The following is a 25,127-nucleotide window of genomic DNA, read 5'->3' as shown; positions in this document are numbered from 1 at the left end:
GTCATTTTACCAAGTATGTGAAAGCACCGCAGATATTCTCCAATGCTAGTTACTAGCTATTCTCTTCTTGTATAAAAGTAATACTTTAAAACAAAAACAAAAACTCTTGATCAATGTAGTTCACAATTCTTGGTTCTAGGATCACTCAAACAATGACCGAGAAGTGCCACCGGACTTAACCAAGAGGCGGAAAGAGGAAAATGGAACAAGTAGGTAGACTTATTAATACTTCCCAAGCAGTCATCAAACTGAATTGGAAAAGGCTTTCATGATTTTCTTTTATAATTTTAGTGGGGGTTTCAAAACACAAAAGTGAGAGTCCGTGTGAGTCTCCTTATCCAAATGAGAAAGACAAGGAAAAAAATAAGTCAAAATCTTCAGGCAAAGAAAAAGGCGGTGACTCATTTAAATCTGAAAAAATGGATAAAATCTCCTCTGGTGGCAAAAAGGTAAATTACAAGAACAAAAAGAACAATATACTTTTTCTTAGAAAATCACCCATTAGAAAATTTAGCAAATACTGAGGTTTTTTTGTAGTCAAGTAGTCTTTTGTTTATTATTTGGGGGCAGGAAGAGGAGGCTTTGGGGGAGGGCAGGTTATCTTGGAAAACTTGAGCCAGTTCAGTCCCAAATTACTGGGAGGGTGGAATTAGTTTACCTCAGAAATTCCTTTCCTCCCCATTCCACTCCCAGCTACTTCTTTTCATTGAGTTTCAGCCTTTCTTTTCGTGTTTTCTTTTTTCTCTGACAACAGTTCTTTTAGTTTCTCTTCATTCATGAGGTTAAAATATGGTCACATGTATTCTCCCTGATCATCACACCGTTGTAAAGTCTTTATTAATTATGATTTTTAAACACATTTTTATAGCATTTTCTCCTAATAAACTTATGTGGTCACAACTTGTATTTGGTTTTAAAATTAAGTATAGTGTGCATTCTCTTAGATACTAATGGATGATACTAAGAATACATGCGATGCATCTGCCATAAAGTAAGCAAGCCGTTACTAAAGTGTAAAGTGTTTACAGAGCATCATTATGATATGTATTCAACATATATGCCATATATTCATAGTTCCTAAAAGCAGTTTTGGAAAATTATAAGGTGATAGTTTTAAAAGGGAGGCTGCTCCTTTTAAATAAGTATTTTTTAAATTGAGGTAAAATTCACATAAAATTAACCATTTTAAAATGTACCATTCAGTGGCATTTAGTATATTTGCAGTGTCTGCACTCATCATCTCTGTCTAGTTCGAGAACATTTTCATCACCCCAAAGGGAAACCACATACTCATTAAGCAGTCATTCTCCATCCCCGCCCCGCCCGCCCCCCCCCCCCCCCCCCGGCAACTACGAATCTGCTTTCTGTCTCTACGGACTTATCAAAAACTTTGGCTATTTCATATAAGTGGAACTGTATTACAATGTGGCCTTTTGTGTCTGACTTCTTTCACTTAGCATAATGTTTTTGAGATTCTTCACGGTGTTACATGTATCAGTACTTCATTTCTTTTCATGGCTAAGTAATATTCCATTGTACGAATATACCACACTTGTTCATCCATTCGTCACTTGATGGACTTTTGTCTTGTTTTCCACCTTTTGGCTATTGTGAATTGTGCTGCTATGAACATTGGTGTGCTGCTATGAAGTATTTGTTTGAATACCTGTTTTCAATGATCTTGTGTATATACCCAGGAGTGGAATATCTGGGTTATATGGTAATGCTATGTTTAGCTTTTTGAGGAACCGCCAAACTGTTTTCCACAGTGGCTGCACAGTTTACATTTCTACCAGCAATGTATGAGGGTGCCAATTTCCCTACATCCTTGCCAACACTTGTTATTTTCTGTTTCTGTTTTGTTTTATTTTTATTTATTTAGTTTTTATTGTAGCCATCCTAGTGGGTGTAAAGTAGTATCTCACTGTTGTTTTGATTTTGTATTTTCTTAATGACTAATGATGTCGAGCATCTTTTCATGTACTTGTTGGCCATTTGTATATCTTCTTTGGAGAAATCTATTCCGATGCTTTGGCCATTTTTTAATTGGATTGTTTGTCTTTTTGTTGCTCAGTTGTAAGAATTCTTTACGTAGTCTTGATATTAGACACTTATGAGATATATGATATGCAAATATTTTCTCCTGTTCTGTAGGTTGTGTTTTCACTTTCTTGATAGTGTTCTTTGATGCATGAAAGTTTTTACTTTTGATGAAGTCCAGTTTTGTTCTTTTGTTGCTTGTGCTTTTGGTGTCATATTAAATAAGTTTGAAGAAAAATTTATGACTGGTGAGTGATGAAAAGAGATTTTGAGCTGATTTTTATATTTGGTTTTCCCTTCCCCAACTAATTCCACCATTCGTTATAGGAGTCCAGGCATGATAAAGAAAAGATAGAAAAGAAAGAGAAACGGGACAGTTCAGGAGGAAAGGAAGAGAAGAAACAATATCCTTTTCATCTTATTGATGTTTTTAATCAGTATAATGGAAAGCTTTGATACTGGTCTTATTTAGAATTGTACCCTTGTAGTGTGTGGTCTAAATGCCCAAGGACTTACTACCTTTTAAATGGTCTCTCCAGTTAACCCTCTCAAATGTACAAAACGTGGAAATAGGAGACTTGATTGTTTTTTAAACTTCTTTGGTGACTGAGATTGTTTTATGCCACCAAGGGATTTAAAGTCCCTCTGGCTCTACCACCGAGAGGAAGAAAGGGAACAGAGAGTCCCTTGGGCTGGGGGCATGGGGAGTAGCAGGGCAAGATGATGTGGCAGATGAGAAGAGCTGGTAGAGTTTGAGGCTACCAGGCTGGTAAGAGCCAATTAGGCCTGCAAGCTGAGGGATTATACTAAAAGATGAGACAGCATTCTTTTTTTCCCCCCAAAAGTTGTTTTCCCTTAATTTGTCATCTACTCATAAGTCCTCGGACAAGCACAGATAATGAAGACTTTCAATCAAGGTGAGTGTTCTCTCACCTCTTTTCATTTAAAGATAGAAATACAAAATGAGGTCTGATAATGTTGAAGAAACTAGATCCATTTTGCAAGATACAACTAGAGTTTTTCACCTAAGTATAATGGTCAGGTCTTTGGGTAAAGATGCGAGACAAGATTCCCGGTTATTTTTAAGCTGTTTTCATTTTAAGCTTGCTGTTAGCTACACCTTTTTTTTTTTTTTTTTTTTTTTAAGCACCAAGATGTGTTTAAAAACATCTGGCCTTCTCTTCACCACTCATTCCCATCTTCTCTGGATAGTTACTTTTTTAAAGTACCTTGTAGGTGGTGGTGGTATCTGCGTTTTACAGGTGAGGAAACTGAGACTCTAAGAGGTTAAGTGGAAGAGGGTGACAGAGATATTAGCTGACACAGCCAATATGCAAACATAGGTCTTCTTGCCCTCCAGTGTTCTCTGATCTTCTTTTTGCCTTTCATGCAGACACGTTATCCAGAGATTTTTTGTTTTAAGTTTCCTGCCTCTCTTTCTACCACTGCCCATGTTTTGCAAAGCCAAAAATATGGTCTGTGCTTTTAGTTCTGGAATTTAAAATATGCAACTTTGTTTTCAAAGTAGTTATGCCTTATGTGAGATTTTAAAAGTGTTTTATCCATCTTAAATAAATTGTATGTGGACAGAGTGTTCAGAACCTTAATATAATCTTTTTTGAGCGCTCAGATCATCATTTGAATAGTTATTGTTTGGTGTGATGCCTTAGGATTATTGAGGTGTGTAGGATGATTTGCCCTCTACATTTAATGGTTCGAGATGGCTGTATTTGAAGTTGTTGATTCTTTTATAGCCAATTTTCTTGTTTCTATATTAGCTGTCACTTTTTAATGATATCAAGTATACTTGCTTTCTCTACCCTCCTGCTAATATTATTTGCTGCTTCTAATCTTCTATGAAACCGGATAGATAGCCAAGGCTGTTTACAGTTGTTTAAGAGTGAGAAATATCTGAGAGCCTGTTTTGTATAAAGGTGTGAACTTTAGAGTATGGATTTTGTCCTATTTATTTTGGCTGCAAAGCAGGGATTTGAGGTTGCCAGGTAGGTAACTTCTTGACAAATAGTGTGCTTTTTCTGTTTTGTTATTTTGTGCTTGTTATCTAAGTATTAGAGTAGGGTGGATGAGAGTTATGAGAGAGCATTTAGAATTCAGTAGATTTTTTAAAATTAGAAAGATTATAAAAGAAATATTATTACCTATTCTTAAATTCTAGCCGTCACCCACCCTAACCACTAGCTGTCTTCCCTAGTGAACCATAACTCTTAATCTTCTTTTTTTATTCTTCACCATAACCTTCGTTTCAGTTTGGCATTTTGCTTTTTACTTCTTGCTTTCACCTGGTCCCCTTATTAAAGAAAACAAAAAAACTCTGCCTCTTATATCTTCATTAGCAGTGGGCCAATCATTGTCGCTGACAATTTCATTGTGATTTTGTACATCTCTCTTTACTCTCTTCTTGGGTAGACTCTTTGTGAGGCACTGGTTGATTTTTCCTTTGTTTTGGCTGTTCTGTGGCTGTCTTCTGTTGGATACCTTCTAGGGTTGGTCAAGTCTTTATGTGGTTCTTCCTTTTCATTTAGAGGTCTCATCATTTCTTATTGGCACCATTTACCTTTAGGCTACTTCAAATCTGCTGCTCCCTGCTCCCTTTTTAATTTATTTTATATTCTACAGAAAGGAGAACTGCTACACATGTCACATTTCCATGAGTCAGAGATGTCATTAATTGTAAGATTCATTGTTGGTTTCTAGAACTGTTTTTTTTTTGAGAAAAGTGGATAGAGAAATGACATTGATTTGTATGTATCACCCTGATTTCAAAAACATTAAAATGATCATGTTAGAGTTAAGAAAATACAATATATAAATGTGACCCAGATTAAATTCCTTCCAGAGTCTTCTTTTCCTGTTTCATAATGTTTCATTGCAGAATCCTTTTTGCTTGTTCTCTGTATCTCCTGTTACTCGTTTTTGCTAATGTCTTCGTCCAAATTCATCTACTCTTTCCTTGATTTAGTCTCTTGAACACTACTAGCTGCTTTGCCTTTAACCGTTTCCCCTAGTTTAATCTTCAGAAATTCCTGTCTATGAAAAATTTCCACTTAGAAGCATTCTTTAGCTTTGCAGTTGTAAATTGATATGTGTGGTCCTCAATTCATTGAGTTCAGCTAACTTTTGAGAGTCCTTTTGTGAACCAGGCACTGCTAAACTGAGACTTGCTTCTAGGTTTTGAGAAGCTCAGTCTTCTTGCACTTTGATTCTGGATTCTTGGTTCTTGATTTCAAAGAATATTAGCAATTAACTCTATCCTATCCATCTGTATTTGTAATATACTACATTCCTATTCTAATACTCCAGTGAAGCCTAATATATTTTACAGGTCCATCTCTCACCTCTGGTCTCTTACGTGTAACCTAACTCTTATCGTTTAAACCCAAGGTTGCAAATTCTCAGCCCTTAGGCAGAATGTGGCTTATTAGACATACCTTCTTGGCCTTGCGCAATATTTAACATTAAAGAAAAGGTTGCCTTTAAAAATCAGAAGAGTTGACAAAATCCAAATTTCATTTTATTTTGAAGAACTGGAACATCTGGCAACATTGTGTCGTGATTTCTGTATGGCGACAGTCAGCTAGACCTGCCTAGGTGCTTGTCCCCCTTAAATAGAGTGGGTCTTTTTTTGTAGTTTACCTCATTCAGGCCCCACCCAGCTCACTTCCATTTGTTTCCATTTTATACTAGCCCCTGTAAGCAATCGATTTTGTAATTCCTGTTCTGAGTCTTTCTTCTTCAGTCCATACTTGGAAACTGACCTCCTAACTGCTCAAAGTTTGCTTATTTTAGGAATGTGTTACCATGTTGAGGCACAGTCCTAGATGCTGGTAATAATATGTGTTGCAGTAGGAAGTGTTTAATTAAGTTTCTTTCTCAGTAGTTTCCCATTGCTTACATGTGTGTGTCAGCTTGCCTATATAGAGTCCTAGTCACTGATTCCTATGTATATATGAATGTGTTACATATCCCTCTCCTTAGATTGTGGTCTTGTTGAAGGCAGTAACTTCATCTCTTCCTTCTAATCAAACAATCAAGTATTTTTCTTTATTACCTGCTATGTTTCAGATACTCTTAACTTTACATGGAGAGCTTTGTACAGAAGTATTAACTATATCTCTTTGGAATTGAGGAGAAACATCACTGACTTTTTTTGCCCCCAAAAGAAGGTTCAGTGTATTTATAGCATTTGATAGTATACTGTTTAAGAAGTTGCTTCGTGTGCTACAACATATTTTTTGAGGGCAGGTTTATTATGCTTTCATCTGGGTCTGTATGTAGCAATCATTAAATGTGTAAAAAAGTCTTGTTAGGAGATTGAAATGATAGACCCAAACTATTTTTCTCTTCATTATCATCCTTTAAAGTATCAGTGAGTTCTGTACACTGATATTCATAGGCACCAAACAGTTGGAGAGAACAGGAGGGATTTTCTATTTCCTTTCTTCCACTTAAGGCAGACCAAATTTTCACTCAGGTGCTGTGCTGTTCTTTATCTGGACGTAGGCATGAGCACTTCCTAAAGGCTCCCGTGCCACATTTACCCTTGAGTGTGACACATATTCCTCACACACACATTTATCTTGAGAGGCACCCCTGGGTATGCTGAGATTCAGTTCAACAGAATCCTAGTTTTAACTGTTCCATTTTATCCACTTGGAATACCTCAAGAAGTGTGTTTGCTATGATAAGAATTGCTAGGCAGCAGTTTAAGGGTAAATGAAGGGGTAAAGTGGAATTAGGATGGCTGTCCCTATGTCTTTCTCCTGTAACTTCTTTCTTCCTTGTAAATGTTCATTGGACTCTTCTAACTGTCAACTTCATCCATGTGTGCCTTTGTACTTGGCATGTGCGTGCCTGTGTGTGTATGTGTACACGTACTAGGATTAACCAGGAATAATTTATTAATTCACTGGGCTTGTATTTTATAGTTTCTCTAAATAAATTTTGTTGCCATCCAGAGGGTTCTTTTATGAGGAGTCTGTGAACTATTGAAACATTTCTTAGGACCTTTTTGGTGAATTTGATCATAAAAATAGAAAGTGTGCGTGTGTTTATAAAGGCATAGCTCTGATAATAAGGCTGATTTTCTATTTGCCTTTCTTCTCTATTTTGATCACCAGTGTAGCTGCTCTTTCACCCAGACCTAACGTTTCAGACTTCGTTCTTGCTGTCACAGCTGTCTATAAAGTAACATCATTTAAAATCAGCTGCCTCAACTCTGAAAGGGTACTCTTTGAGGGCATTTTTTTTTTGAGAAAACTCATGCATAGTTTTCTGATGCCCTGACAAAGGAGGAGGGCATGGTGGAACAGAGGGAAATGACAACCTTACTAATACAGCAGGGCCTGTTTCTGGCAAAAAGCAAAGAAGGAAAAAACCCAGGTTGTCCAGATAATTCCCAATAGGAAGTGATGTTTACAAATGTAATCTTGTCTTAGCATAGTGGAAGGCCACCTTTTGTTGGAATGTATCCTGCACAGATGGTATTACCAATGCAGTTTATAGCACCGAGAGAGTAGAGGTGTCTAGGATGGAGGACAGTCAACTCTGAACTGAGCCTGAAGTAGAAACCCTTTGAGAAACATCAACAGTCCTAGGTGTGAAAAGATAGATGTGAGGGATCTCTTGCATTTAGAACCTGTGCTTTCTTATTACAGTGGTTAAAGTTGCACATATTTAACAAAATAGTTAATAAACAATAACCTTAGAAGAATATTCCAGGTAAGGTGATATAAACTTATTATTAATGAGAAGAAAATATTACTCTGCTGGAAGATAACAGTCCTGAAGTCTGAATTTGGTACTGTTTCATCACTATGTGACTTTCTTCTTGACGGCAGTTCTTTCTGAAGTTCACTGAACTTGGGGTGGTTTTCAAGTTTGTAATCCCAAGACTTCATTATTTTATAAATATGTTCTGGTTACTGCTGAGAGACTGACATCCAGTATCTTCTTTCCACTTGCTCTTGTGCTTGCTGATTTGTCATTCCAGGGTATGGACAGGCCCCTAAGCTGAAGGTCTCCTAGAGGAGGATGCCACAGCTCCATGCGTCACTCTCAGAACGATATCTCCTATAATTAAGAGCTTCTGGTGCTGTCCATTTAACGGGAATCTGCTTTAAATCAGAAGATGAATACACACCACCATCCTCTTGACGAGACATTCCAAAGTCACTGATTTTCAGAACATTATTTTCACCTCCAGGCAGTTTCTTGCAACAAGGTCCCTGTGTATACAATTTTTACTCGAGATTCGCCATCCAGAAGCAGCATCTAATGAAATTTCACTAACTGTTTTAGTTCATCCTTCTTTCTCAGAAAGGAGAGGAAATCACCTCCTGGAACCAGTTCCTTAATCATGTAGATAGGCTGTATTTGTGTGCGAACTTTGATAAGTTTGACAATATTGGGATGATTATATTGCTTGAGGATTTTGGCTTCTTGTAAAAATTTTAATTTCAGTTCCTGGGAAAGATCATCTTCACATGTTTTAACAGCAATAGCAGTTTTATCCTTTAATGTACCCTTAAATGTGTCATCAGAATTTCCCTTGCCCAGTAATTGTGACATCTTCATGATTGAGAATGCATTTTTTAGTCTAATTATGATCATGCTGATACCGTGATTCTCTTTATTGGAACATTGACTTTTTTTGCATTTAAAAAAATTGAAATGAAATTCTTATAAAATATGCCATTTAAAAGTGGTTTTTAGTATATCCCTGTGTTGTACCCATCACCAGTAATTCCAGAACATCTCCATCACCCTCAGAAGAGACCCTGCATCTGTTAGCAGTCACCCCCAATTCTCTCCTTCCTGCAGCCCCTGGAAACAACTAATGTATTTTCTGTCTCTATGGACTTGCCTGTTTTGGACATTTCATAAAAATGAAATCATGCAATATGTGGCCTTTTGTTATATGTGGCTTCTTTCACTTAGCATCATGTTTTCAAGGTTCATCCATGTTGTAGCATGTATCAGAACTTGATTTCTTTTTATAACTGAATACTATTCCATTGTATGGTTGTGTACCACATTTTGTTTATCCATTCATCAGTGATGAACAGGAACAATGATTTTTAAGTATTAAAACTGTAAGTTCAACATTAATGTATCTATAATTATAATTGGTAATGTCAAGATTATACATGGTGTGAACAGAATACTGTATAGAAACGATATGTAAATTATTTGTCAGCATATCATGCAAGTGTGATTATTTTTTAAGGCCCTTCTAGCTCTGGTTTTATGAAATATGTGAATGTAGTATTTTCATCAATAAAGTTTAATGCGTTAAGCATTAGATTAAAATTTGAATGAGAACAATGTTAGGCAGATATGAAGTTATTTGCCACATGTTGTAATGATCATGTTTTGAATTTATTTCAATATGCAGTATTTGAAAAATGTCAATACATAAAGGAAAGGAAATGAGTATAATTAAGTCAATATATTTTTAAAGCAATTTTTATAATTTAGCAGACATTGCATCTTAATATAAGTAACTATTAAAATCATGTCCTTGTGAAAAATGTGATGTCATTTTTCTCTTTTTTTGTTGATCATGTAAAATTGGTTCCTTTTCATGGTTATGTGTTCTGTTTACTTTTGACAAGCTATTGCTTGTCCCTGTGGAATTCTATTTCATTTTTTCCTCCCTCCCCTCCCCCCACTGCCCCTTTCCCTCCCTCACAGACAAAATGTTCTGTGGCTTGTTTTTTTTAAATTCATCATAATGTGCCTATCTTTAATGATTTCTGAGAATAGGCAATAAGAAATACACAAATATTTCATCCTTATTTAGGGACTTAATTCAAGCCTTTGTTATTGACAGAACTCATTGATTTTCTTAAATCTTCCTTCCTTCCTTCCTCCCTCCCTCCCTCCCTTCCTTCCTTCCTCCTCCTCCTCTCCTCCCTTCTTCCCTCCCTCCCTCCCTCCTCCTTTCATCTGTCCCTCCTTCCCCCTTCCATCCATCCCCTCTCCTTCCTCCCTGCCCCCCCCCACCACTGCCTTCCTTATCTATCAATATAATCACTTTGTTTCTTTCAGGTGAGATTGGAATGGAACTGTTCAGCTGTGACCAGAAATTTATTTGCCTGAGTAGATTGCCAAGAATTATGAATGAAGAGGGCCTATTTACATCTCCTTAAATTATTCAGTTATCTGCTTTATTGCTCCATGCCGAAAACTTAAAATTGTTGAGTTGTGCATTATCGTATTTAACTTGTTGCTTAGTTTCTACATGTTTATTTTCAGTAAATGGCTGAAAGTGTTAACTTCCATATTTTTAGCACAATGTGCTGCATACAGTTTCCAACAAGCAAATAAGGTTACATATGTACAGAATTTCACTTTAGGTTAACTAAATATCGCCTGAGTTTAGTTTTTTTTTTTTTTTTTTCAATTTGAAATGCTTCCTTTTTATTGTTTGAAATGGAAAATAAACAGTTATTGAACCATTTTGAATTTACCTCATTTAAAAACTCAGTTTTAATTTATTATTTGGCCTGTTTTTAATATTAGTAAAAAAAAAACAAAGTGGGAGCAGTGTCTTATGCAATGCCTAGGAGTCATTTTATATACTATGTGTATGACATTAAAACCTGTTTGAAAAAAAAAAGGTACCAAAAAAGAAAAAGAAAAAGAGGTACCAGCACTCACTTGTCCCTTGCCATTTTTTCTTGTAATTATGTTAGAAAAATCTGGGCGGGGGGATCGAAAGTTTATTGTGTTTTAATTCTACAGCTACAGGAGCTTTGTATTGCTTAACTTTCATCTGGAAAAGTTTCACAGTGACATTTTTAAAAGAAAGGTTTTTTATCTAATGAATTCTACCCATGTAACCCTTTTTCTAAATAAACAATAGTTTTCTCAAATGATTGTATATCATTGTGTATATTGTTGCTTATTCAAAATAACTTAGCAAAGATAAGATTCCTAGCTCTTTCTTCTTATTTGTGTCTTAGTCCATGGACTACAATGTTTCCAAATGACAGACATCTTATCCAATAATACGAGAAAATCCTATTTGCTTACCTCTGTACCTGGGGTAGACAGTGGGCTGAAATGATGCCTAGAATTATTCATTTATTCTTCAGTTCCTTGGAACCAATACCTTGGATACCTATGCAAATTAATTATTTTTTTAGAGAATGACAATAAAGGCTTTAATTTTTAAAAAGATTGAGACATTCTGAGTATATTTTAGAATTGGCAAAGGGATATAAATCTTGATGCCCCTTTTCAGGTAATTATAATTTGCAAAAATTGATGAGCACAGTGATTATTTATGGGAGAGTGATCTATTCAATGACTGTTGTGCACCCATAGTGTGCCTGGCATTAAAAAAATGATACATTGTTAGAATGATTTTTACAATGAGAAAATAATGATGGTTCACCTCAAAATCATTTGTTAGAAACATATCAGGGAATAGCTTTCCAGTTGTTATGTTGCATTCACATTTTAAAGATTTCATGATTGTGAAAATTTGCTGCTACTTAGCATCAGAATCTCTTCTCTCTCTCCCCCAAATTATTGAACACAGGTAACCTTTGCTTTTGGCCTTGCTAGAAATGCATTGAGGATGGAAAATGCTAACTTTGAATTTAACTGAGCAGAAATAATTTATGTCGGAAGAAGAAAATCTATTCAATAGCTATTTTAAAGATTTTCTGTTCTACATACACAGGAGTATTAAGACCTAACTCCTGTACATAGAGCACTTCCAGTTTAACTTGAGAAATAAAGGACAAGTGAGTGCTGTTCGGGGTCAGCAATCATTCTGTAAGGAGCCAGATAGTAAATATTTGAGACTTTGAATAAATATTTGAGACTTTGTGGGCTTACATGGACCCTTTCGGACCTCCTCAGCTCTGCATTATAGTGTGAAAGCAGCCATAGATGATATGTAAATGAATGAGCATGACTGAATTCCAGTAAAATTTTACTTACACAAAACCTGCTATAGAGAATCCTATGAAAGATTTAATCAAAAACTATTTGAGTGCCTCTTAAGCACCAGAGGTACAGCCTTGAGCAAAACAAACTTTCTGCTCTCATGGAAGTTCATTCTAGTCAATGGAGGCAAACAACAAACATGGGAGGGAGGGGAGAGACCTTCAGGATGGTGGAGGAGTAAGATGTGGAGATCACCTTTCTCCCCACAAATACATCAGAAATACATCTACACGTGGAACTGCTCCTACAGAACACGTACTGAACGCTGGCAGAAGACCTCAGACCTCCTAAAAGGCAAGAAACTCCCCACGTACCTGGGTAGGGCAAAAGAAAAAAGAAAAAAACAGAGACAAAAGAATAGGGACGGGGCCCGCACCAGTGGGAGGGAGCCGTGAAGGAGGAAAGGTTTCCACACACTAGGAAGCCCCTTCGCGGGCGGAGACTGCGGGTGGCGGAGGGGGGAAGCTTCGGAGCCACGGAGGAGAGCACAGCCACAGGGGTGCGGAGGGCAGAGCGGAGAGATTCCTGCACGGAGGCTCGGCGCCGAGGAGCACTCACCAGCCCGAGAGGCTTGTCTGCTCAGCCGCCGGGGCGGGCGGGGCTGGGAGCTGAGGCTCGGGCTTCGGAGGTCGGATTGCAGGGAGAGGACTGGGGTTGGTGCACCACAGCTAGCCGGGAGGGAGTCTGGGAAAGGGTCTGGAGCTGCCGAACAGGCAAGAGACTTTTTCTTGCCTCTTTGTTTCCTGGTGCGCGAGGAGAGGGGATCCAGAGCGCCGCTTAAAGGAGCTCCAGAGACGGGTGTGAGCCGGGGTTATCAGCGCGGGCCCCAGAGACGGGCATGAGACGCTAAGGCTGCTGCTGCCGCCACCAAGAAGCCTGTGTGCAAGCACAGGTCACTACCCACACCGTCCCTCCCGGGAGCCTGTGCAGCCCGCCACTGCCAGGGTCCCGTGATCCGGGGACAACTTCCCCGGGAGAACGCACGGCGCGCCTCGGGCTGCTGCAACGTCACGCCGGCCTCTGCCGCCGCAGGCTCGCCCCGCCTCCTCCGTACTGCTCCCTCCCCCCGCCTGAGTGAGCCAGAGCCCCCGAAGCAGCTGCTCCTTTAACCCCGTCCTGTCTGAGCGAAGAACAGACGCCCTCAGGCGACCTACACGCAGAGGCGGGTCCAAATCCAAAGCTGAACCCCAGGGGCTGTGCGAACAAAGAAGAGAAAGGGAAATCTCTCCGAGCAGCAGATTAAAGCTCCACAATCATCTTGATGCACACTGCATCTGTGGAGTACCTGAACAGACAGCAAATCATCCCAAAATTGAGGCAGTGGGCTTTGGGAGCAACTGTAGAACTGGGGTTTGCTTTCTGCATCTAATTTGTTTCTGGTCTTATGTTTACCTTAGTTTAGTATTTAGAGTTTATTATCATTGGTAGATTTGCTTATTGATTTGGTTGCTCTCTTCCTTTTTTTAATATATAGGTATATATATTTTTCCTCCTCTTTTTGTGAGTGTGTATGTGTATGCTTCTTTGTGTGATTTTGTCTGTATAGCTTTGCTTTTACAATTTGTCCTAGGGTTCTGTCTGTTTTTTTTCTCTTACTATAGTTTTTAGTGCTTGCTATCATTGGTGGATTTGTTTTTTGGTTTGGTTGCCCTCTTCTTTCTTTCTTTTTTTTCTTAAATTATGTTTTAATTTTTAATAATTTAAAATTTTTTTACTTTAATAACTTTCTTTTCTTTCTTCTTGCTTTCTTGCTTTCTTGCTTGCTTGCTTGCTTTTCTCCTCCCTTTTTTTCTGAGCCATGTGGCTGACATGGTCTTGGTTCTCTGGCTGGGTGTCAGGCCTGTGCCTCTGAGGTGGCAGATGAGTTCAGGACATTGGTCCACCAGAGACCACCCGGCTCCATGTAATATCAAATGGCGAAAGCTCTCCCAGAGATCTCCACCTCAACGCCAAGACCCAGCTCCACTCAAGGACCAGCAAGCTCCAGTGCTGGGCACCCTATGCCAAACATCTATCAAGACAGGAACACAACCCCACCCATTAGCAGATAGGCTGCCTAAAATCATAATAAGGTCACAGACACCCCAAGACACACCACCAGATGCAGTCCTGCCCCCCAGAAAGACAAGATCCAGCTTCATCCACCAGAACACAGGCACCAGTCCCCTCCACCAGGAAGCCTAACCAACCCACTGAACCAACCTTAGCCACTGGGGGCAGACACCAAAAACAATGGGAACAAAGAACCTGCAGCCTGTGAAAGGGAGACCCCAAACACAGTAAGTTAAGCAAAATGAGAAGACAGAGAAACACACAGCAGATGAAGGTAAAGAACCACCAGACCAAACAAGTGAAGAGGAAATAGGCATTCTACTTGAAAAAGAATCCAGAGTAATGAGAAAAGCCATAAAAGGGGAAATTGACAGTAACAGAATCATATTAGGGGATGTTAACACCCCAATTTCACCAATGGACAGATCATCCAAAATGAAAATAAATAAGGAAACACAAGCTTTAAGTGATACATTAAACAAGATGGACTTAATTGATATTTATAGGACATTCCACCCAAAAACAACAGAATACACATTTTTCTCAAGTGCTCATGGAACATTCTCCAGGATAGATCATATTTGGGTCACAAATCAAGCCTTGGTAAATTTAAGAAAATTGAAATCGTATCAAGTATCTTTTCCGACCACAACACTATGAGACTAGATATCAATTACAGGGAAAAATCTGTAAAAAATACAAACACATGCAGCTAAACAATATGCTACTAAATAACTAAATAACTAAGAGGTCACTGAAGAAATCAAAGAGGAAATCAAAAAATACCTAGAAACAAATGACAATGAAAACACGACAACCAAAAATCTATGGGAGGCAGCAAAAGCAGTTCTAAGAGGGAAGTTTATAGCAATACAAGCCTACCTCAAGAAACCAGAAACATCTCAAATAAACAACCTAACCTTACACCTAAAGCAATTAGAGAAAGAGGAACAAAAACCCCTAAAGTTAGCAGAAGGAAAGAAATCACAAAGATCAGATCAGAAATAAATGAAAAAGGAATGAAGGAAACAATAGCAAAAAACAGTGAAACTAAAAGCTGTTTTTTTGAGAAGATAAACAAGATTGAAAAACCATTAGCCAGACTCATCAAGAAGAAAAGGGAGAAGACTCAAATCATTAGAATTAGAAAAGAAAAAGGAGAAGTGACAACTGACACTGCAGAAATACAAAGGATCATGAAAGACTACTACAAGCAACTATATGCCAATAAAATGGACAACCTGGAAGAAATGGACAAATTCTTAGAAAAGTACAACCTACTGAGACTGAACCAGGAAGAAAAAAGAAAATATCAACAGACCAATCACAAGCACTGAAATTGAGACTGTGATTAAAAATCTTCCAACAAACAAAAGCCCAGGACCAGATGGCTTCACAGGCGAATTCTATCAAACATTTAGAGAAGAGCTAACACCTATCTTTCTCAAACTCTTCCAAAATATTGCAGAGGGAGGAACACTCCCAAACTCAGTCTATGAGGCCACCATCACCCTGATACCAAAACCAGACAAAGGTGTCACAAAGAAAGAAAACTACAGGCCAATATCACTGATGAACATAGATGCAAAAATCCTCAACAAAATACTCGCAAACAGAATCCAACAGCACATTAAAAGGATCATACACTATGATCAAGTGGGGTTTATCCCAGGAATGCAAGGATTCTTCAATATACGCAAATCAATCAATGTGATACACCATATTAACAAATTGAAGGATAAAAACCATATGATCATCTCAATAGATGCAGAAAAAGCTTTCAACAAAATTCAACACCCATTTATGATAAAAACCCTCCAGAAAGTAGGCATAGAGGGAACTTACCTCAACATAATAAAGGCCATATATGACAAACCCACAGCCAACATCATTCTCAATGGTGAAAAACTGAAACCATTTCCACTAAGATCAGGAACAAGACAAGGTTGCCCACTCTCACCACTATTGTTCAACATAGTTTTGGAAGTTTTAGCTATAGCAGTCAGAGAAGGAAAAGAAATAAAATGAATCCAAATCAGAAAAGAAGAAGAAAAGCTGTCACTGTTTGCAGATGCCATGATACTGTACATAGAGAATCCTAAAGACTCTACCAGAAAACTACTAGAGCTAATCAATGAATTTGGTAAAGTAGCAGGATACAAAATTAATGCACAGAAATCTCTTGCATTCCTATACACTAATGATGAAAAGTCTGAAAGAGAAATTAAGGAAACACTCCCATTTGCCATTGCAACATAAGGAATAAAATATCTTAGAATAAACCTACCTAAGGAGACAAAAGACCTGTATGCAGAAAACTATAAGACACTGATGAAAGAAATTAAAGATGATACAAACAGGTGGAGAGATATACCATGTTCTTGGATTGGAAGAATCAACATTGTGAAATGACTATACTACCCAAAGCAATCTACAGATTCAATGCAATCCCTACCAAACTACCAATGTCATTTTTCACAGAACTAGAACAAAAAATTTCACAATTTGTATGGAAACACAAAAGACCCCGAATAGCCAAAGAAATCTTGAGAAAGAAAAACAGAGCTGGAGGAATCAGGCTCCCTGACTTCAGACTATACTACAAAGCTACGGTAATCAAGACAGTATGGTACTGGCACAAAAACAGAGATGTAGATCAATGGAACAGGATAGAAAGCCCAGAGATACACCCACTCACATATGGTCACCTTATTTTTAATAAAGGAGGCAAGAATAAACAATGGAGAAAAGACAGCCTCTTCAATAAGTGGTGCTGGGAAAACTGGACAGCTACATGTTAAAGAATGAAATTAGAACACTCCCTAACAGCATACACAAAAATAAACTCAAAATGGATTAAAGACCTAAATGTAAGGCCAGACACTATCAAACTCTTAGAGGAAAACATAGGCAGAACACTCTATGACATAAATCACAGCAAGATCCTTTTTGACCCACCTCCTAGAGAAATGGAAATAAAAACAAACATAAACAAATGGGACCTAATGAAACTTAAAAGCCTTTGCACAGCAAGGGAAACCATAAACAAGATGAAAAGACAACCCTCAGAATGGGAGAACATATTTGCAAATGAAGCAACTGACAAAGGATTAATCTCCAAAATTTACAAGCAGCTCATGCAGCTCAATATCAAAAAAACAAACAACCCAATCCAAAAATGGGCAGAAGACCTAAACAGACAATTCTCCAAAGAAGATAGACAGATTGCCAAGAAACACATGAAAGGATGCTCAACATCACTAATCATTAGAGAAATGCAAATCAAAACTACAATGAGGTATCACCTCACACCAGTCAGAATGGCCATTATCAAACAGTCTACAAACAGTAAATGCTGGAGAGGGTGTGGAGAAAAGGGAACCCTCTTGCACTGTTGGTGGGAATGTAAATTGATACAGCCACTATGGAGAACAGTATGGAGTTTCCTTAAAATACTAAAAATAGTACTACCATACGACCCAGCAATCCCACTAATGGGCATATACCCTGAGAAAACCATAATTCAAAAAGAGTCATGTACCACAATGTTCATTGCAGCTCTATTTACAATAGCAAGGACATGGAAGCAACCTAAGTGTCCATCAACAGAGGAATGGATAAAGAAGATGTCGCACATACATACAATGGAATATTACTCAGCCATAAAAAGAAATGAAATTGATTTATTTGTAGTGAGGTGGATGGACCTAGAGTCTGTCATACACAGTGAAGTAAGTCAGAAAGAGAAAAACAAATACTGTATGGTAACACATATATATGGAATCTAAAAAAAAAAATCGTCTGAAGAACCTAGGGGCAGGACAGGAATAAAGATGCAGACATAGAGAATGGACTTGTGGACACGGGGAGGGGGAAGGGTAAGCCGGGACGAAGTGAGAGAGTGGCATGGACATATATACACTACCAAACGTAAAATAGATAGCTAGTGGGAAGCAGCCGCATAGCACAGGGATATCAGCTCGGTGCTTTATGACCACCAGAGGGGTGGGATAGGGAGGGTGGGAGGGAGACGCAAGAGGGAGGAGATATGGGGATATATGAATATGTATATCTGATTCACTTTGTTATAAATCAGAAGCTAACACACCGTTGTAAAGCAATTATACTGCAATAATGATGTTAAAAAATATAAAAATATACATGGGCCACACTCTTCAAAATGTTAAAGAAAAAAAAAGTAAACAAGAAAATTTGATTTCTGAGTGAAACTAATACCCCAAGTGAGGCCAATACCCCCAAATGTTGTGTACACTTTAGTCATGAATTGGCTCTGAAAACCTGTCAGGCCACACAGAGAAGGTAATGTGGTCAGTTACAGGAATTACACTGTCCGTAAATAAAAAGCCAGTCGTGATGGAGAATAACATTTTCTGGCAGTGAAGCCTAAAGAAACTTCTCCTTTGCATTCTCATGAAGAAGTGGTCCTGTCTTTTCAGTAAATAAAACAAAGGGATGTATCAATATCTTGTAATGGCCCTGAATGTTAGCTGATGGCCAACACCTCAGCTCATTCAAGTTAAGGATATCTCTACAATGACACCAAAATATGTATCTCAGGCACCCAGGTCTCTGATGCTTTGGTTTAGTCCAGGAAAACATTTTTGAATATTTGGGACCAGGTTCTTAAACTGGGATTTATGATGGCCTTACTTTTTATAAGCATGTTTGTAAAGATCAGAAAACTCATGTGATCATTGTTTGGTTTCCATGATCCCAGCAACATAAGATCTCGTTAGTTTAAAAGCTGTGCCTGGCCTTTGATTTTTTTTTTTTTTTACATTTTTGTGGATACTGATCTCTAAAGGTTGCCTCTTAGGTAGAATGAAGCTTATAATATTACAATATTATAATATTCTATCTTATCACATAATATATTCTATCATTACTTATCAGAAGCAAGTTTAAATGTTTAATTTTTTTAATTGAAATTTTTAATAACATTTCTAGGTATCCTGTCAGGGCCAAAGAGATTTTATTTGGTGTAAAGTTGAGAATAAAAGGACGACTTCTTTAAAAGATGCTAATTCATGCTAATTGAATACAGATTTTATTGTACTTATAAACACAAATTGACGTGATAATTGAGAATAACAATAGGAGAGGTATTGGAAATAGTGACTAAAGGAAGTGTGTGGCAACCTGAGAAGATACACATTAATGTAAGAAGAATTGCTCTTTGTTTCTGATTCTTAGGTTCTGTTTTAAGCTGTAATGACCATTTCTACATGGGTCAGGCTAACAAAGCTTAATTCCTTTGATGTGGTGTTAAATGGAGGTGTATAATGGAGGAAGAAGGAAAGGAGAAGGTTTTGATTGAGCACAGAGCACATAAACTTGAGAAATGCATCATTGCAAATGGGAAATAGCCTTCCTTTCAGGGATAGGAGCTAGAAAATGATCTGGTACTTAAACTCTAACTTAGACAATGTCTGGTTTTTGTCAGATGACAGATGTCCTTGGACTTGAGTATCAGACTGATAAAGAGCTATTCCCCTGTCCTCACAAAATTTTAACCAGAATGGTATTATTGTACTATATTCAAGGCTTTCAGGATCCTTATTTCAATGCAGTGTGTATCTTCTAGGGTTACATATATTATCATCAAAGAACATTTATGAATTGTAATTAGGTATACCACTGCCAGGTACTATTATGCAGGCAACCTTTTGTGCTTTCCAGGACAACTGATCCAAGACATCAATAATACAGACAAAAGATCATGCTTACAAGATATACAAGCAAGAAATGAGATGTAAAATGAGTAAGGTATTCATACCACATGCCATCTGAGGTCCAGTTACATTTTAAGATGATGGTGAGTACTCAGAGTAAGAATGACCTCAGACTATGTGTGATTTGGGAAGTTTTGTTCTCAACAGGTTGATCTGGGAAGACTTCATGAAGGATTTAGATGTTCAGGAAGCCAACCTATTTCTACTCAGATCTAGAGGGTGTAGGTCTTTTTGGATCTGGTTTAATCCTAATTTGGCACTGGAGGAGAGAGAATGTTGAACAGGTTGAGAATTCAGACCAATTTTGGTAGAGCGCAGAATCCTTGAAGCCAACCTGTTATCATACTAGCTCAGGATTGGATCATACCTCTGTATACTATTCCATGTTGCCTCAAGACTTTTTCAGTCTTTTTTCATGACTAAGCCTGACGTCACCAATCCTTCTATCACCTTAATCCGTGTTAATCATATTTTTTGTATATTTACAGATCATTGAAAAGTTACTGCCTCGAGGTCAAGATGATTTTCCTTGTCTGTTTCCTCTGAGTGGGGTGAGCTCCACTTACACTTCCTCACCTGGTCTTCACAATGCCCTTTTGTTCATGAATTAAATCTCACAATACATGCAAAGCGTGTAAAGAGGACCTAGTACATGGCAGGTACTCAGTAACTGTTAGCAATTGTTATTAGTGGTAATATTTATGCCAGTATGCAAACTGGGAATCATCAGAATCAGAATTAATCAAAAACATTAGGCTCCACCCCCCACTCCAAATATACTGAATCAGATTCTCTTGGGGATGCAGGCCTGGAGTAGTTTTTAAAAACAGTCCCTCAGGTGATTATAATATGGGGATGATATCTGGGAATTAACAGAGTTTAAAGAGCTTACAATCCCAGCAACTTTAATCTTCCCTCAATTAGGGACAGAACCCATCCAGAGGCTATTTCTGGGGGAGATAAGTGTATTAGGCCTCAGGGAAAACCCATCCTTAGCAAGAAATATTTTAAAATAAAGAGTAACAGCCTCTGTCCTGGGATCAGAGTTCAACTCTGCTAGCACATGCTGCTCTTGTTCACTCTGACTCCCCTGCCTTCTCCAGCCTACCTTCACTGACCTTGCTGGATCTAACCTCTTATTAGCCTAGATGTGAATCGTCAGCAAGCATCTACTACCAAGGTAAGCAGTTTGGAGTTCAGACCTACATTTGATACCACTTAAACCTTCTCCTTTGACTCTTATCTGCAGTGGTTCACTTTTCTATGATTGGAGTTGCATTCAGAGCTGGGTTTTGTCCTGTGTTCTTTACTTTTCCTTGCATAATATTCTGTTGGTGAGTGGGGGGTCATATAAACATTTAATAATTCAATGCTATAAATTTCTCTCTAACCCCTGCTCTAGCTGCATCTCACAAATTTGCTGTGTGGTATTTTCATTTTCATTCAGCTCAAAATATTTTCCAACTTCCCTTGTGATTTATTCTTTGACCCATGTGGTATTTAGAAGTTTGTTGCTTAATTTCCAAATATTTGCAGTATTTCCAGATATCCTTCTGTTATTGATATATAGTTTAGTTGTGCTGTGGTCAAAGAACTTACTTTGAATTATTTAAATCCTCTTAAATTTACTGAGACTTGTTTTATGACACAGCAGCTGGCCTACCATGGTGAATATTCCACATGCACTTGAAAAGAATGTGTATTCTGTTTTAGTCGGACGCAGTGTTCTATAAATGCCAATTAGGTCAGGTTGGTTGGTGGCGTTCCAAATCTTCTGTATCCTTGCTGATTTTCTGTCTGCTTGGTCTGTCGATTACTGAGAGAGGTGTTTTGAAATTTACAAATTTAATTGTGATAATTATTTCTTCTTTTAGTTTGTCAGTTTTTGCTTCAAGTATTTTGAACCTTTGTGATTAGGTGCATGCTCATTTAGGATTATATATTCTTGGTGAATTGACCCCTTTATCAAAACGAAGTATTCTTTACCCCTGATACTATTCCTCATTCTAAAATCTACTTTAATATTAATATAGCTTCTCAAGCTTTCTTTTGATTGCATTTGCATGGTATATTTTTCCCATCCTTTTCCTTTATATTTAAAATGGATTTTCTTGTTTTTAAATCCAATTTTACAATCTCTGCCTTTTAATTGGGGTGTCTAGACAATACATTTAATGTCGTTATTGAATGGCTAAATTTAAATCTGACATCTTGCTATTTGTCTTCTATTTGTCCCGTTGTCTCTTCCTTTTTTACTTTTTCCCTGCCTTTTTTTTTAGATGGATTGTGCCTCTTTTTCCTTATTGGTAAAGTGAGGCTAATAATGACAACCATTTCATAAGGTAGTCCTAAGGATTAAGTGAGATAATTTATACAGTGGTGCTTGGCCCATATTTATATAGAGCTCAATAAATGGTTGTTTTTAAAATCAGAGGATGGAGATTTCCTGGGGATATCAACTCTCCAGAGGTTTTTGGTTCTAGGCCTGGTATGTACATATATGGGTGAGGTAGGTAGTTGTCTATAGGTATAGTTTAAGTGGACACTGAAAGGCCCTGGTTCCAAAATATCCACCTTACTGGATAGCTGTGGTGTATGAAATTCTCACAGTTAAGCACTTTACAAGCACTTCTGGAGTTGTGCATATTCATTAAGCTAAGGCATTGTGGGAGGAGGCAATCAACTCTCTCACTAGCACTGAAGCACAAATGATTTCCGGTGGTAGCGCATCATGCTCCCATATTCCCTAGGAAAGCACTGAGAGATTCTACCTAGGCAAAAGTCAGAGAAAGGGACGTGGCCTGATCTTGGGAGAGTGCCACAGTAGGCAACTCAGATGGCTACTTGAAGGTGAAAGGAGAGGTGGGAAAGTTGCCAAAAAGGACCTGGCCCACTTGGTGGTTTTACCTTGGGCTGATTTGTGAAGTTAAGCTTCTGGGTTTTGTATTTGCTTGTTTCCTCCAGTTTCATTGTAGGGTTATGTCACAACTGATATTTAACTTTTTGATTCTTGCAATAGTTGACTAGCCATCTTGCCCCTTATGGCTAGTCCCACCTATGGACCCAGCATCCATGAACAGAGTCCTTTCTCTGTATCCCAGTTTTTCTAGAGTTGGTGTCCATATCTCACATACAAGAAATCATAGCTGAGTCCCTACTATCTGATGCTCAGCCTGCTGTCCTCTACCTCAACAAGCATGAAACTAGGGGTTGTGTTAGCCTTGAGGGGTTTAAGAGAGGTTAAAGACATTGGGCAGGATTATTAGGGGAACAGATGGTATTATACCTAAGTTTTCTTTAATTTGCTCTGCAACAGGAAGGGAAAAGGAGATCCTTTTATTCTTCCCTCCTGTACGGTGGCCTATTGTTATCAGGATCCAGCCTGCAGACTGATACCAGCAGTTCCATGGTTGAGGTAGATTTACAATCTGTAGGCTTTCGTGAGCTGGTCTGAGACCCTAACTACCCTTTGTTCTTATGAGAAAATATGTTCTGAGTTTCAAACTGTTGACTTACAGATAAATTTTGGAGCGCAACCCATTGATAAATTAGAGATGACTGGTAGGCTAATTCATCCATGCTTTTTTTCACCAGGGAGCCTGAGTAAATGAATTTCTAGATTGGTCTCTATATAACAGTGGGTGCCACTCCTTTTCTATACCTCTTAATAAATAGCAGTGTTTTTTCTTTTCAAGGTTGATATAATTATTTTTGACAGACAATGAGTTGGCTAAAGAAAATTCTCTTTCTGGTTATTTTTATTTTGGTGGAAGTGGCCATTATTTTGGGAAGGATATTAGTTTAGTTTAGAGCAACTTAAAAAAAAATATTGGAGTGCAAATTTTTTCAAACACATCTTTTTCTCTTTATAATTGAAATAATACCCATGGAGGCAATTTACATGGCACATTTTCCCAGGGTCTCTTTAATTGTTCATTTCTGTTGGCAGACATAAAAGGTAGATGTCTAATGTCCTAGGAACAAGAATAGGCTAACCTTTGAAGAAAGAACATTATGGGTGATAGAAGATATAAGCCAGAGGGACTTTTCATGCAGTCATACTCCCAGTCATTTTAGAGCTAGTATGTTGAGAGATGAAGTCATTAGGAATTTTTCAGGAGTCACATCTCACTGTTCCCTGTGGGATATGTCCAGGGAAATTCTGACTGCCTACCAGTCCAAATAGAGTGTAAACTCTTTCTCAAAGTAAGAAATATATGTCCAACATGCATTCTCTGCCTTGGTGAATCATTAAAGTTGCTGAGGTATGAAATAAGTGATTTGCTTTTATATTTAGTCAGAAAGCTTCCTTAGGACATTTTAAAACCACAGTTCAGTTAACAAAACTTTCACTTACCTACCGCATTTGGAGAACATACTGAATGGCTTAACAGAGACACATGCTAAACTTAAAGTGATAGGGACTTTCCTGGTGGTCCAGTGGGTAAGACTCTGTGCTGCCAATGCAGGGGGCCCAGGTTCGATCCCTGGTCAGGGAACTAGATCCCGCATGCGTGCCGCAACTAAGATTCCACATGCCACAACTAAGAAGCCCGCATGCCACAACTAAGAAGCCCACATGCCGCAGCTAAAAGACCCTGCATGCCACAACTAAGACCTGGCACAGCCAAAATAAATAAATATTAAAAAATTGAAGTGATAAACAAATTTCCATTAAAATTCTAATTAGTGTAGCTTAGTTAAATGTTAGCATTATTAACAATATGTCCTCTTTTGAGGAAGAATGGGAGGATACTTTGTTTTAGAAGGGGAGGGAGGGCTTCACCAGGGAGATAGTAAAGTAAGATGGCAAACATTAAAGGTGCTAAAATGAAGCATAAAAGCACATTCATTCACCCCCTCTTTTTTTTTATCCAAAGGCCTTTAGAGGTAGAGAGCTACTGGCCTGTAAACTAAACTTTTTCGTTATCCTGGGTACTCCTGGTTCACTTTACACAATAAATATGTTCCTGTAAAGTGCTCTAGAGCAAACACATGCATAAATCAAATAATTTTCTCATTGACTCACATTTTCACTTCTGATCTGCATTTGTCAACAGATTCTAAAGCTAACTCAGTCAGATAATTAATAAGAGGTACTTAAACACAGAAGGAGATCCTGTTGTTTCAGGGAACTGTAGTGAATTATTTAATGAAACAAAGAAGCTTTAGGAAAATGAATGTGTACTCTTGTATCCTAAATTTGAATTTCATACATTGGCCTTTCTGAAAATGAGGACCAGCTATATTTTCTCTCTTTAATTTTCTCCCATAGCTATTATGTCTATTGTGATGTCTTCC

General features: G+C 38.0%; 1 protein-coding gene, 1 non-coding gene and 1 pseudogene across 9 annotated transcripts in view; 2 read left to right on the top strand and 1 right to left on the bottom strand.

Moving 5' to 3' along the window:
• Positions 1-8,182, top strand: part of THOC2 (THO complex 2) — a 102,703-nt gene extending 94,521 nt beyond the window's left edge. For 6 of the 8 annotated variants that reach the window (XM_036839257.1, XM_036839256.1, XM_036839254.1 and 3 more), the window contains 5 exons: positions 140-209; positions 292-449; positions 2,368-2,444; positions 2,912-2,957; positions 8,051-8,182. In XM_036839257.1, the coding sequence (XP_036695152.1) occupies positions 140-209; positions 292-449; positions 2,368-2,444; positions 2,912-2,939 (333 nt within the window). In that variant the 3' untranslated portion in view covers positions 2,940-2,957; positions 8,051-8,182. Of the gene's footprint in view, positions 1-139; positions 210-291; positions 450-2,367; positions 2,885-2,911; positions 2,958-8,050 lie in introns of those variants that run through there. The other 2 variants (XM_036839252.1, XM_036839255.1) reach the window with 2 other exon arrangements.
• LOC118888355 overlaps positions 1-22,796 on the bottom strand; it is a 34,684-nt pseudogene extending 11,888 nt beyond the window's left edge.
• A 1,456-nt stretch (positions 22,797-24,252) lies between these two features.
• TRNAG-GCC lies at positions 24,253-24,325 on the top strand. The gene has a single exon. It is a non-coding gene; the product is annotated as a tRNA-Gly (tRNA).
• Positions 24,326-25,127: the final 802 nt, after the last annotated feature.

This window comes from Balaenoptera musculus, chromosome X (assembly GCF_009873245.2).
Source record: "Balaenoptera musculus isolate JJ_BM4_2016_0621 chromosome X, mBalMus1.pri.v3, whole genome shotgun sequence".
NCBI lineage: Eukaryota > Metazoa > Chordata > Mammalia > Artiodactyla > Balaenopteridae > Balaenoptera > Balaenoptera musculus.
The sequence above is the reverse complement of the archived record's forward strand: the minus strand, read 5'-3'. Positions and strand labels throughout refer to the sequence as shown.